Raw genomic sequence first — 14,675 nt, forward strand, 5'->3', positions numbered from 1 at the left:
TCTGCTATTGAGAGTTGACTGTGACTAATAGTGACCCAACAGGACAGAGTAGAACTGCCCCAACAGGTTTCCAAGGAGCAGCTGCTGGATTCGAACCAGTGACTTTTTAGTTAGCAGCCACAGCTCTTAACTGATCTTTTTTTTTTTTTTTTTTGGGACTTTACTGACTCAATTTCCACAGTATTGTTTAGCCCATTCCTTTACCTTCCATATTTTCTATACATCAATGGACTTAAAGGCTTTATCCAAATTCAGGTTCTTTTTTAAGAATAAGACAACTCTGTAAGCAGTGATTAGTTCTTTCATCAGGAGCCACTTATCTGGTTGTCTCTTTTTAGTGATAGTGTCTGCTGTTGTTCAATGCCTAGAACCATTTATTCCTTAAACCCATTGCCATTGATTACTGATTAATTAGTAGATAAGAACTGCTTCAGGTGAAGGGAAGGACAATACTCAATACATGGAAGGTCAGCTCAACTGGACTGGACCAAAAGCAAAGAAATTTCCGGGATAAAATGAATGCTTCAAAGGTCAGCGGAGCAAGGGCGGGAGTTTGGGGACCATGGTTTAAGGGGACTTCTAAGTCAACTGGCAAAATAATTCTATTATGAAAACATTCTGCATCCCACTTTGAAATGTGGCGTCTAGGGTCTTAAATGCTAACAAGCGGCCATCTAAGATGCATCAATTGGTCTCAACCCACCTGGATCAAAGGAGAATGAAGAACACCAAGGTCACACGATAACTAAGAGCACAAGAGACAGAAAGGGCCACAGGAACCAGAGACCTACATCATCCTGAGACCAGAAGAACTAGTTGGTGCCCGGCCACAACCAATGACTGCCCTGACAGGGAGCACAACAGAGAACCCCTGAGGGAGCAGATCAGTGGGATGCAGACCCCAAATTCTCACAAAAAGACCATACTTAATGGTCTGACTGAGATTAGAGGAATCCCGGCGGTCATGGTCCCCAAACTTCTGTTGGCACAGGACAGGAACCATTCCCGAAGACAACTCATCAGACATGAAAGGGACTATACAGTGGGTAGGAAAGAGATGCTGATGAAGAGTGAGCTATTTATATCAGGTGGACACTTGAGACTGTGTTGGCATCTCCTGTCTGGAGGGGGGATGGGAGGATAGAGAGAGTTGGAAGCTGGCAAAATTGTCACGAAAGGAGAGACTGGAAGGGCTAACTCATTAGGGGGAGAGCAAGTGGGAGTACGGAGTAAGGTGTATATAAACTTATATGTGACACTCTGACTTGATTTGTAAACATTCACTTGAAGCTCAGTTAATAAAAAAAAAACCCATTGCCATTGAGTCGATTTCCGACTCATAGTGACCCTATAGGACAGAAGAGAACTGCGCCACAGAATTTCCAAGGAACGCCTGGTGGATTCGAACTGCTGACCTTCTGGTTAGCAGTCAATGCTCTTAACCACTACACCACCAGGGTTTCCATTCCTTAGGTGGCTGCAAAATGGTGGCATTCTACTTTTATCATTTTTTCATTTATTAGTCAGACTACTTCTACAAAGAGAAAACTTCTCATTTATTTCGTTAGCCGGAGGTATAGTTCATAAAGCAAAGTCTGGCTAAATGCTTAATTCTTTGCCTTCATTTACCAGTCTCAAAATAGTAAGTCAACAGCATTCTACAACAGTGACAAATTAGTTTGTGTGTGTATCAATATGATTTTATGAATTTAAACATTATTTTATGTATTTCAATCCATTTTGGTCGTTACCCTTATTAGCATTTAAGCTGTCCCATTTTTGGCCAGCAGAGGGCTCTTCAGGTTGACTCCTGAGTCCTCCTGACACTGATAGCTTCCTTGATAGCTGTTTTGATAAGTCCTTAATTAACTTTCATAGAATATCAGGGATTAGCAACTTCAAAAGTACAAAACTAATATTAATACAAGATTGAAAATTGCAAAGAACTTGCAGAATATATTACTATCTTCATTCAACATTTAGGAAAAACATCCAGGACTATATCTAACTCAATAAAACAAATATAATATCCAGTATATATATAGCAGTAGACAGACAACCATTTGTTGAGTGAATGACTGAATTACCCACCATTACCACCTTCTCTTCAACATGACCCCTACAGTAAGCTACATATGGAAGATTAGTCTTTAGTTCCTCACTCACTGTTCTAACCAGCTGGGGCAAGGACTTTCTTATTGTTGTATGCAGTAAGGGCTGTTTCTTCACCAAGACTGCAGAATTACTACCTTCTTATCATCAGTCTAGTCACAACAATCTCTTCCCTTTTATTTTATTGCTATTGCCTCTGTAGCTCCTAATGAATCAATGCTACTGAACATCACTTGCCCTCCTTCTGCCATCTGATTTGTCATCTACTGCTTACTCTAGCTTTCAGGGGAAATTTGGCCTTTTTCAGACTACCTCCAACAACAACAAATTCTTTTTCTCCCATGCAAATTAACAATTCAGTCTACTGTATATGTTGCCTATGCAACAATAACTAAAATAAACAAAAATATTTCTTGCAGTATGAAATGTTTTATTTCTGGCAAATTTCAGGGCCAGAACCAAGGTGGTATCCTATGTCTTCCTGAGGTCAGTCTCCTTAATTAAGAGACTATTTCAGTAGTTTTTCACCAAAATTTCTAAAGCATTGGTAAGTGTTACAATTACTTCTTTGAAAGTTACCGAGCCTAACTTTAGAATACATAAAATACAAAATGCAAAGACTGTACTTCATGGCTTTATTTATCACAGCAAAAACCAGAAACAACTTAACGGTGGTTAATAAAAAAAGCCACCACTTGTCTGTCAGTTTGTTGTACTGTGGTGGCCTGCGTGTTGCTGTGCTGCTGGAAGCTACACCACCAGTATTTCAAATACCAGCAGGGTAATCCATGGCAGACAGGTTTCAGCAGAGGTTCCAGGCTGACAGACAGACTAGGAAGAAGGACCTGGTGATCTACTTCTGAAAAAATTGGCAAGTGAAAACCTTATGGATAGCAGCGGAACACTGCCTGATATAGTGCCAGAAGATAAGCCCCTCATGTTGGAAGGCACTCAAAAAAATGACTGAGGAAGAGCTACCTCCTCAAAGTAGAGTCAACCTTAATGACATGGATGGAATAAAGCATTCAGGACCATCATCTCCTGACGTGGCACGACTCAAAATAAGAAAAAAACACCCGCAAACATCCATTAGTAATCAGAACGTGCAATGTACGAAGTATGAATCTAGGAAAACTGGAAGCCATCAAAAATGAAATGAATGCATAAACATCGATATCCTAGGCATTAGTGAGCTAAAATGGACTGGTACTGGTTATTTTGAATCACACAATCATATGGTCTACAATGCTGGGAATGACAAATTGAAGAGGAATGGTGTCACATTCATCATCTAAAAGAACATACAAGTACAAGACTGTCAGATATAGGATAATATCCACACACCTATAAGGCGGTGTAGTGATTAAGCGCTACAGCTGCTAACCAAAAAGTCAGCAGTTCGAATCCACCAGGTGCTTCTTGGAAACTCTATTGGGCAGTTCAACTCTGTCCTATAGGGTTGCTATGAGTCGGAATCGACTCAACGGCAACGGGTTTTTTAATAAGGAAGACAAGTTATTATGACTATCATTCAAATTTACACACCAACCACTAAGGCCAAAGATGATGAAACTGAAGGACTTTTACAAACTTCTGAAGTCTGAAATTGATCACAGAGTAAAGATGTACTGATAATTACTGGTAATTGGAATGCAAAAGTTGGAAACAAAGAAGAAATATCTGTAGTTGGAAAATACGGCCTTGGTGATAGAAACGATGCCAGAAATCGCATGACAGAATTGTGCAAGGCCAACGACAACTTCATTGCAAATACCTTTTTCAACAACATAAACAACAATGATACACTTGGACTTCGCCAGATGGAATATGTAGAAATCATATCGACTACATCTGTGAAAACACATGCGGCAGAAGCTCAATATCGTCAGTCAGAACAAGGCCAGGGGTCGACTGTGAAACATACCATCAAGTCCTCATATGCAGCAAGTTCGAGTTGAAGTTGAAGGAAATTAGAGCAAGTCCATGAGACCCAAAATACAACCTTGAGTATACCACACCTGAATTTAAAGACTATGCTAAGAATAGATTTGACCGAACAACCAGATGAGTTGTTGAAAGACATCAAGGGCATCATACAAGAAGAAAAGCAAGAGGTCATTAAAAAGACAGGAAAGAAAGAAATGACCAAAACGGATTACAGAAGACACTCTGAATCTTGTTCTTGGATGTAAAGTAGCTACAACAAAAGGAAGAAATGACAAAGTAAAAGAGCCGAACAGAATATTTCAAAGGGCAGCTCGAGAAGACAAGGTATTATAATGAAACATGCAAAGACCTGGAGTTAGAAAACCAAAAGGGAAGAACATACTTGGCATTTCTCAGGCTGAAAGAACTGAAGAAAAAATTCAAGACTCAAGTTGCAATACTGAAAGATTCTAGGAGGAAAATATTAAACTTTGCAAGAAGCATCAAAAGAAGATGGAAGGAATACACATAGTCACTGTACCAAAAAGAACTGGTCAATGTTCAACCATTTCAGGAGGTAGCATATGTTCAAAAACCAATAGTGTTAAAGGAAAAAGTCCAAGATGCACTGAAGGCTTGAAAGATTTGAAGGCTCCAGGAATTTACAGAATATCAATTGTGATGCTTCAACAAGGACAGCGTGCTAGAGGTGCTCACTTACCTAGGCCAAAAAATTTGGAAGACAGCTAATTGGCCAGCTGACTGGAAGAGATCCGTATTTGTGCCCATTCCAAAGAAAGGCGATCTAACAACTCAGAAATCATCAATGTCATCAACATTACACACAAGTAAAATTTTGCTGAACATCATTCAAAAGAGGAAAGCAGCAGTACGTTAACAGGGAACTGCCAAAAATTTAAGCCAGATTTAGAAGAGGACGTGGAACAAGGATATCATTGCTGATGTCAGATGGATCTTTGCCGAAAGCAGAGAATACCAGAAAGATGTTTACCTGTGTTTTACTGACTATGCAAAGGCATTTGACTGTGTAGACCATAAATGAATTATGGATAAAGCTGCAAAGAATGGGAATTCCAGAACATCTAATTGTGCCCATGAGGAATCTTTACACAGACCAACAGAATAAGGGGATACTGCGTAGTTAGAAGTCAGGAAAAGTGTGTGTCAGAGTTGTATCCTTTCACCACGCTTTTCAAATAATCTGTATGCTGAGCAAATAATTTGAGAAGCCGGACTACATGAAGAAGAACAGGGCATCAGGATTGGAGGAAAACTCACTAACAACTTGTGATATGCAGATGACACAACCTTGCTTGCTGAAAAGTGAAGAGGGCTTGAAGTACCTACTGATGAAGATCAAACACTACAGCCTTCAGTGTGGATTGCACCTCAACATCAAGAAAATCCTCACAACTGGACAAATAAGCAACATCATGCTAAACAGAAAAAATACTGAAATTGTCAAGGATTTCATTTTACTTGGATCCACGATCAACGCCAATGGAAGCAGCAGTCAAGAAATCAAACAATGTACTGCATTGGGCAAATCGGCTACAGAAGACTTCTTTCAAGTATTAAAAGGCAAAGATGTGACTTTGAGGACTCAGGTGTGCCCGACCCAAGCTGTGATATTTTCAATTACCTCATATGCATGTAAAAGCTGTGCAATGAATAAAGAAGATTGAAAATTGATGTCTTTGAATTATGGTGTTGGCGAAGAATATTCAATATACCATGGACTGCCAGAAGAATGGACTAATCATCTCTTGGAAGCAGCACAGCCGGAATGCTCCTTAGAAGCAAGGATGGGGAGACTTCGTCTCACATACTTTGGACAGGTTATCAGGAGGAATCAGTCCCTGGAGAAGGACATTATGCTTGGTAAGGTAGAGGGTCAGCGAAAAAGAGGAAGACTCTCAATAAGATGGATTGACACAGGGGCTGCAACAATGGACTCAAGTATAACAATTAAGAGGATGGCACAGTACCACGGAATGTTTTATTCTGGTGTACACATGGTCACTATGAGTTGGAACCAACCTGATACTTAACAACAAAAACAACACTAAAAAGAATGATTAGGTAAGTAATGCCAGGTCCCTATATTTCATTATGGACTCATTAAAAACTTAATAACATGGCCAAACTCGATGATGAGTGAAAAAGCAGATGATAAAATAATACACAGTATGATTTCAACTATTAAAAACGTGAATGGTGCACATGTATGCCAAGGTTCACTGCAGCACTATTCAAAATAGCCGAAAGGTGGAAACGACCTAAATATCCATCAACAGATGAACGTATAAACAAACAAACAAAAAAAATACACACACACACACATACACACACAATGGAACAGTACTCAGCCCTAAAGAGGAATGAAGTCCTGATACGGCTACAACATGGATGAACCTTGAAAACATTATGCTGAGTTAAATAAGTCAATCACAAAAGGACAAATATTGTATGATACCACTTACATGAAATGACAAAAACAGGCAAATGTGTAGAGACCAAAGTTTTATTAGTGGTTAGCAATGGTGGGAGGAAGGGAGAGAGGTGGAACCACTGCTGGAAAGCAGTGAGTTTGTTTGTGGTGATGAGAAACTTGGTATTAAAGGTAATGGTTTCAAGATATGATTAATGTAATTTATATCACTAAGTTGCACACCTGAAAAATGTCAAATTGGCAAATGTGTTATATATGTATTTTACAACAATAAAAAAATACCAAATACATTTAAAAAATGCAAATGGTGATATATATGCTTATGCATAATTCTTCATGCCTTATACTTTTCTGTATTTCTACCCTGTGATGGTTAAGGTTATGTATCGACTTGGCTAGGCCATGATTTTGGCAGTTTGGCAGATATTACTTAGTCATTCTTCATTTTGTGATGGGATGAGAGCGGCCAATCAGGTGAAAGGTGAGTTTCCTTGGGGGTGTGGCCTGCATCCAATATATATGGATGTTCTTGCAAAGCCTGCCCTCTCTCGATTCTGCATCCAACTCATCATCCTCTAACCTCTAGTTCTTGGGACATGAGTCAGCAGCCTGCCACCCGACGTGCTCATTTTGGGTTTGTAAGCCCCTGCAACCACATGAGTCAGAAGTCTCCAACCTGACAGCTGACCCACGGATTTGGGACTTGCCAGCCTCCACAACTGCATGAGCCATTTCCATGAAACAAATCTCCCTCCTTCTCTTTCTCTCTCTATGTATGTGTGTGTGTATACACACACACACACACACAAGCTTCACTCATTTTGTTCCTCTAGAGAACCCAGCCTAAGATACTCCCACAAAAAAGGCCTAAATAAAAAGAAACTAAAAACATATCCATTGCTGTATTATCTGGGACTTCAAGTACTTAACATATTTTTACAAAAATAACACATGACTTCTACTTTGTCTGCCAACCACTCCCTCCCCCAGTGAGGTATTTTCATATGCACTATGCTAATTCTTTTACACAAGTTATTTGTATAAAAATACAATATTAACATCATCACAGTTTGTGATAGTTTAATATTAAAACACTGTCTATATCTAGTTTATGTATATACATTCTCTCAGCTTACTAAAAATACAGGAATATCTCTTTTATGCCTCATCATCTAGCGAGTAAAAGTGTGACCTAGAGACAAGGCAGTTCGGCTTAAATGACTACTGCTGACATTCATTTTCTCAAGAAAAAAGTAAGAAACAGGGAATCCTTTTTTTTTTTTAAAGTAAACAACAGGAGATGCTGGCAACTTCCATTCAATGCCTCTCTTGGCATATATACATCTCTATTGTCTTGCTCTTTTCTCTTATTTGGGTATTTGCTTTTCAAAAGTAAAAACAACAATTAGAATGTCTAACATATTCAGCATTTACCAACACAGTGTACTAAATGCTTTACTTATATTATCACATTTTATACTCCAAAATAGATCTCAAATCCATCCACTTCTTTCCATCTCCATTGCTAGCTACATGACCCAAACAAAACCTTGCTGCGTAGATAACTACCATAGCCCAATGATCTCCTTATTCAGACTCTTTCCCCTTTCTAAACCATTCTTCACAAAGTAGTCAGAGTGATACTTAAAATCATTAACTTTTTTAAAAAAATAAACTCATGCCCTGAATGGCCCTGATACCTCTCAAATCTCACCTCATACCACCACCACCCCCCTACCCTGCCCAAGCCAGAGCACACATCTGCTCCTGAATACTACTTCTCCGCTCTTCTCAGTCTCTCTGCTCTGCCCAGATTGCTTTCTCCCAGCTCTTTACCTGCCTTGATCATTTTCATTTTACATGTCTTGGTTCAGCTACCACCTCCTCAGAAAAGTTGGATTCCCAGGCTACCATATCTAATGAAATGGCCTCTCCCGGCTATTTTCTATCCCATCATTCTGCTTATTTCTTTTACAGTACTTAAAGGTATGTTTCCCTATTTCTAGTGTCTGCCCAGTTAAGGTGGGTACTATGCCTGTCTTGTTTGATGCTATACCAGCAATCACAATACCTCACACCTCTTTAACTGAATGATCACCACAAAAACCCTATGAAGCATATATTATTGTTAGCCTCATTTTACAGTTAAGTTACAAGAATTTCTATCATTAACTTGATCTACATAGAATCATGCTGTCAGTCTGCCAAAATGGTCTCTCATAACAATCTATGTTCTTGGGACAAAAATTAAATTCTCACTGTAACTTTCTTATGGTAATAAATACTACCAGATTAGAGATAGGAATAGAATACAAAGGTTTAATTTTTATTAAAAAATTCACACTTTTATCAATCTCAGATTTAGGCAAACGCATGTATCTGTTAATTTGATATGTTAATACTTAAAGAAGTGTCCTCACACCTCAAATTCTGTGAAATAAGGCAAGCTGTAAGTACATGAAAAAAAAAGTGAGCTCTCTATGCAAAGTCAAAAGAACTTTCAAAAAAAAAAACACTATAGAAATTAAACCTTTTCAAAATGTTTACTGCATATCATCTGAAAAAATAGAAACACACTATTAATATCAACGTATATATTCTGAACTGTATTTTTTTTCTGGTTTTACCTAAAACTAAAAAAAAAAAAACCTAAAAGAGCATTTTCCTATGCCATTATTCTTTTAAAATACATTTTAAAACAGCTGCATTACACCACCAGCCCATAATAAATATATCATAATCTATTTTCATTTCCAACTTTTCCTAACTATAATTAACAACTTTTTATAACTGTGAATATCAGTCTTGTTTTTGCACTTAAGTAAATTTCTTTAAGTGGAATTACTGGGTCAAAGGGCATCAATCTTTTAAAGTTCTTTTTATAGAAAGAATAACTGATTCCAAAAAAAAACTGTTCAACTATATATTCCCAATCAGCAGTAAGAGTTCCTGCTTTCTTTCATGCACTCTCAAATGGAGTTATCTTCATTATGAAAAACTTAGTCAATGAGACAATGAGTTGTAAATCCTTTAAATGTACTTGTCTATGCTTATTTATGAGTTTGGAACATTTTTCACTTTCACTGGCCAATCGTACTCCTTTAGGAACTCCCTATGCATTTTCTTTGCCCATTTTTCTACTGGAATATATGTGGTTTATATGAATTCTTTATAAATTAAGGACATTAACTCTAGAACCGCACTGCTGAATGCAGTAACCAGTCTATTGAGCATTTGAAATGCGACTCATCTGAACTGAGATGTGCTATAAGTATAAAATAAGTACACTATGGATTTCAAAGACTTATTACAAAATAGGAATGTAAAATATCTCATTAACTTTTATACTATATATTAAAATATTTTTAATATACTGGGTAAAATACATTATTAAAATTAATTTCACGTGTTTTTTTTTTTTAATGGCTACCAGAAAACTCAAAATTATATATGTGGCTCACATGTTTCTTTTAAATGTTTTCAATATGAGTTTAGCATACACGAAAGTTTGAAGTATTTCAAATGAAGCAATCATTCCCCTCAAGGTTTCTTCCTGTCTTGTTTCTTCATAAGCTTTACCTACTACACAGGCATTTTAAAAGCATAAACTAAACTTTATTTCTTGACAAAGAAAAACATGTTTTTGGATTTTTCTCCCAAAAGTTCTTCAAATATTCTTTTCTTCTCAGATGTGTCCAACTTAAACACTATTCTTTTTCTAAGTTTTATAGTTTATCATACTTAATGACTGTCCTTTAAAAAAAATGGTTCAGTATTAAAACTAAATGCTCACAAACAAGGTTATTTTTAAAAACCTAAGAGATTTTAAGTGTAAAAACACATTTTTTAATTTTTCCTAGTAAAAAACATTCCAAAGAACTTTGCAAAGTCATTCTGACTCTCAAGATAGGTAATTATTACCAGTGTTTCACACATGGATGAAACAAAGATAATTTTGAACAAGATGACACCTATAGAGATTACCAAACCCACTGTCGGCAGGTCAATTCTGACCAATGCTTAAAAGACAGCTTAGACCAAATTTATGGAAGGGGTCCTGGTGATGAAGTGCTTAAGCATTAGGCTGCTAACTGAAAGGCTGGCCTTTTGAACCCACCAGCCACTTCGTGGGAGAAAGATGTGGCAGTCTGTTTCTGTAAAGATTTACAGCCTTAGAAACCCCATGGGGCAGTTCTGTGTCCTATAGGGTCACTACAAGTTGGAATCATCTTGACAGCAATGGGTTTGGATTCGGTTTTGGTATATTTAACATACAATGTCAAAACTGCTTGGTCAAATAGATAGATCCTGATCAAAAGGGAGAAACATGTGGAACGGAACTTCAAATTCTTAAAGATTCCAGGCTTTCCCAACCCACTGAGACAGAGTGACACACAAGCTATTGCCCTGAGATATTCTTTAAAACTTTAACCAAAGCTATCCCCTGTTGTCATCTTTAGACTAAACAGTGTAGCTCAATTAGTAAGGTGCATAGGCTTTCAGTATTGTGCTCTCTTCAAAGACTATATATACGAGGCCAAACTGATGACTGTAAACCTACAGTACAAATGAGAAACTAGGGGAGGAGTCTAAGTTAAAGGTGGTGACACAATTTGAGTGTAATTAGTGAGACTGTTGACACAAAGTAAAGAATGTAACCAATGTCACTGAACTGCACACACAGAAATTGCTGAATGGGTGCATGATTTGTTCTGCAGATTTTAACCAAAAATAAAATATTAAAAAAAAAAAACTGCTTGGTCAATACAAGCCAATTACCCTAAAAACCTGGAGATTTTGGAGTACAGTATAGCCCAGTGATTCATTTTATTCTTAAGGGAACCAAGTATACTTCCAATGTGGAAAAACTCAAAAGTTAAACTTTTCTATCACCACCCAAAAAGACCAAAGAACAGAGCCAAACCAGTTGCCAAGAATCGATTCCAAATCAAGGCAATCCCATGTATTTCAGAGAGCTGTGCTCCACAGGGTTTTCAATGGTTATCTTTCAGAAGTAAATTACCAGGCCTTTCTTCCACAAATAAATTATAGGAATATATTCTAATTGATCTGCACAACGAATGAGTTATACAGCTTAAAATTACTTATAAACTTGAATGACTGGAACTTCCAATTTCTATCGAGAGGTCATAAACATGCTACAAGTTTCTCTATACACGATTTTTGGGGGAGAGTTTCTATAAATATTCCTCATATTCTGAGGAATCTGGAGGATTAAGAGTACGGGTAGATTGGTTTTGTCTCCTCTCACTGTTCCCGTCAGTTCTCAGTGTCACACTATGGGAGTCTGTGCTTCTCCCAGTGCAAAAACAGAGGTATGCATGATGAGAACTTAGAAGATCAAAGATATTTTGAAAACTCTTGGACAATTTAAATTTGGTTCAGAAAAGAATTTTGAGGGAGGATGATGAAAATCCTTGTCAACCACTTTTTCCTGGTGGCAAAAGGTTACAACTCCTTTTCACCGGCTTTTTCAAGGCTGTTCAACAGAAATGTTCTTTTTGGTTTCTGGTCCAAAACCGGGCTCATTCAATGACTGTGGGATGGACATTGCCTCGTACTTCGTAAGATCCATGAAAGCAGAGTTGCGCCCCTTTTAATTGACTCGAGAGCCACGGTTTTTTGTTTCTTTTTTTGGGGTCCCCATTTTAAGGAATTTAACAAGTTAGAAGTATGAGAAAAGGATCAGGGCAAGAAAATCTACTCGACCAAAAGTGCTCAATGAAGATGAGTCAGAGAATTCAAAAGACCCTGGAACTCTGTGAGTCCGCAATCTCCTACTGGCTACGTGGGTCGCCGCGGGACACCACGACGCGCACGTAACGTTTTGTGACACAAAATGTTAGGCTTCTTAAGTCCAGCCCGATCAGCAGCAGCCCGCGCGTTCCCGGGGGTCCGTGTTAGGGCGGTAGGCGGGGCAGGAGTAAATGGGAGCCGTCAGGAGTCCCTCGGCTGGGCAGAATGAAACCACAAGGGCGAAGGCCTCCAAGGAAGGTACCAGGGTTGAGGAAGGGAAAGGGCACGGTGAACTGCCCCAAGGCGAGACACCGAGCCCGGCCTGGCCCTCCAGTCGGGCTTCGGCGGAGACGCGGCCGGCAAGGGACACTCACCGTGGCGGTAGCAGCAGCCGCGGGCCGCCGCCCTGCAGCGCAGACGGAGCCGGAACCAAGAGGACCAGCTACATCTGCGGGCCGCAGCGGCGGCGGCCAAGCCTGGTAACATCCTGGCAGGGCGAAAGCCCGTACTCGGACACCGCCTCCTGCCTCCGCGCCGCCACCGGCACCAACTGGCTCCATAGACCGGATCCCTGCCGCTACCGATGCCTGCGCCGCCCCAGGCGGCCTGAGCGACCCGGAAATGTTAGCGTCACGCCCCCGTCCGCGAAATGAGCGGAAGTGACGTAACGCGCGGGCATGAATCGTTCCATCTCCGCACCCAGGAGGGCGTGGCTGCAGGTCAAGTTTAGTCATCGCGTTGTATTTTTCTGCACCAGCGGTTTTGCCCCTGTTGGAAGTCATCCCATAAATTGTTTGCATGTGAGCGGCCAGGAAAGACGTGACAGAAGTGATAGCTTTTCGAGGCTCTTTCTACTTCCTTTTCTCCTTGCTCTAAGCCTGGGCTATGGCGTTGGAGACGGGAGGAAAGACGATAAGGAAGGAAAATGAGTCTGTCTTCTGAGCCTCTCGCCCCCGGGTCTTCCTGGATCAGCCCACGAGAAGGCTAACGTTACTCGCGAAAGTGTACTGCAGCACATCATTTTCCTCCTTGTAACACCGTTCTGTAACCGGTTCCATGAAGGGAAGTACATACCTGGGAATCAGAGTTACTTGTACTAACCTCTAAACCTCAGATTCTTGTCTGTTTTGTCTTAGTTATCTAGTACTGCCATAACAAATATCATACATGGGTGGCTTTAACAAACAGAAGTGTATATTCTCACAATTTAGGTGGCTTGTTGTCAGTTGTTAGGTGCCGTCCAGTCGGTTATGACTCATAGCGACCCTGCGTACAACAGAAAGAAACACCGCCCGGTCCTGCGCCATCCTCACAATCCTTGCTATGTTTGAGCCCGTTGTTGCAGCCAGGGTTAGTCCATTTCCTTGAGGGTCTTCCTCTTTTTCACTGACCCTCTAACAAGTATGATGTCCTTCTCCAGGGACTGAGCCCTCCTGATGACACCTCCAAGGTACTTGAGACAAGTCTCGCCATCCTTGCTTCTAAGGAGCATTCTTACTGTACTTCTTCAAAGACAGATTTGCTTATTCTTCTGACAGTCCATAGTATATTTAATATTCTTCACCAACACCATAATTCAAAGGCATCAATTATTCAGTCTTCCTTATACATTGTCCAGCTTTCACATGCATATGAGGTGACTGAAAATACCAAGGCTTGGATCAGGGGCACCTTAGCCCTCGAAGTGACATCTTTGCTTTTTAACACTTAAAAGAGGCCTTTTGCAGCAGAACTGCACAATGCAGTGCATCATTTGATTCCTTACTGCTGCTTCCATGGGTGTTGATTGTGGATCTAAGTGAAACGAAATCCTTGACAACTTCAATATATTCCCTGTTTATCATGATGCTGCTTATTAGTCCAGTTGCGGGGATTTTTTTTACATTTTCTTTATGTGGAGGTGTAATCCATACTGAAGCCTGTGGTCTTTGATCTCACTAAGTGCTTCAAGTCCTCTTCACTTTCAGCAAGCAAGGTTATGTCATCTGCATAAAGCAGGTTGTTAATGAGTCTTCCACCAATCTTGATACTGCATTCTTCGTATAGTCCAGCTTCTCAGATTATTTGCTCACCATACAGACTGAATAAGTATGGTGAAAGGATACAACCCTGATGTACTCCTTCCTGATTTTAAGCCACACAGTATCCCCTTGTTCCCGTTGGTCTATGTACAGGTTCCACACTAGCACAATTAAGTGTTCAACATGGGTAAACATCTTTCTGGTATTCTCTGCTTTCAGCCAAGATCCATCTGACATCAGCAGTGATATCCCTCATTCCACGTTCTCTTCTAAATCCAGCTTGAATTTCTTGCAGTTTCCTGTTGGTACGCTGCCGCGGCCATTTTTGAGTTATCTTCAGCATAATTTTACTTGCATGTGGTATTAAGGACATTGCTGTATAATTT

General features: G+C 39.7%; 1 protein-coding gene across 4 annotated transcripts in view; it reads right to left on the reverse strand.

Annotated features, from left to right (window-relative positions):
• SLC30A9 (solute carrier family 30 member 9) overlaps nt 1-12,878 on the reverse strand; it is a 96,800-nt gene extending 83,922 nt beyond the window's left edge. The window contains exons 1-2 of one of the 4 annotated variants that reach the window (XM_064285872.1): nt 12,643-12,749; nt 5,793-5,918 (exon numbers count right to left, since the gene is read on the reverse strand). Coding sequence is in view for 2 of the 4 variants with exons in the window: in XM_064285873.1 (XP_064141943.1) it covers nt 12,643-12,754 (112 nt within the window). In the remaining 2 variants the exon portion in view is untranslated. Of the gene's footprint in view, nt 1-5,792; nt 5,919-12,642 lie in introns of all 4 variants that reach the window. The other 3 variants (XM_064285871.1, XM_064285873.1, XM_003411319.4) reach the window with 3 other exon arrangements.
• Between the last annotated feature and the right edge of the window lie 1,797 nt (nt 12,879-14,675).

Source organism: Loxodonta africana, chromosome 5 (assembly GCF_030014295.1).
Source record: "Loxodonta africana isolate mLoxAfr1 chromosome 5, mLoxAfr1.hap2, whole genome shotgun sequence".
Classification (NCBI taxonomy): domain Eukaryota; kingdom Metazoa; phylum Chordata; class Mammalia; order Proboscidea; family Elephantidae; genus Loxodonta; species Loxodonta africana.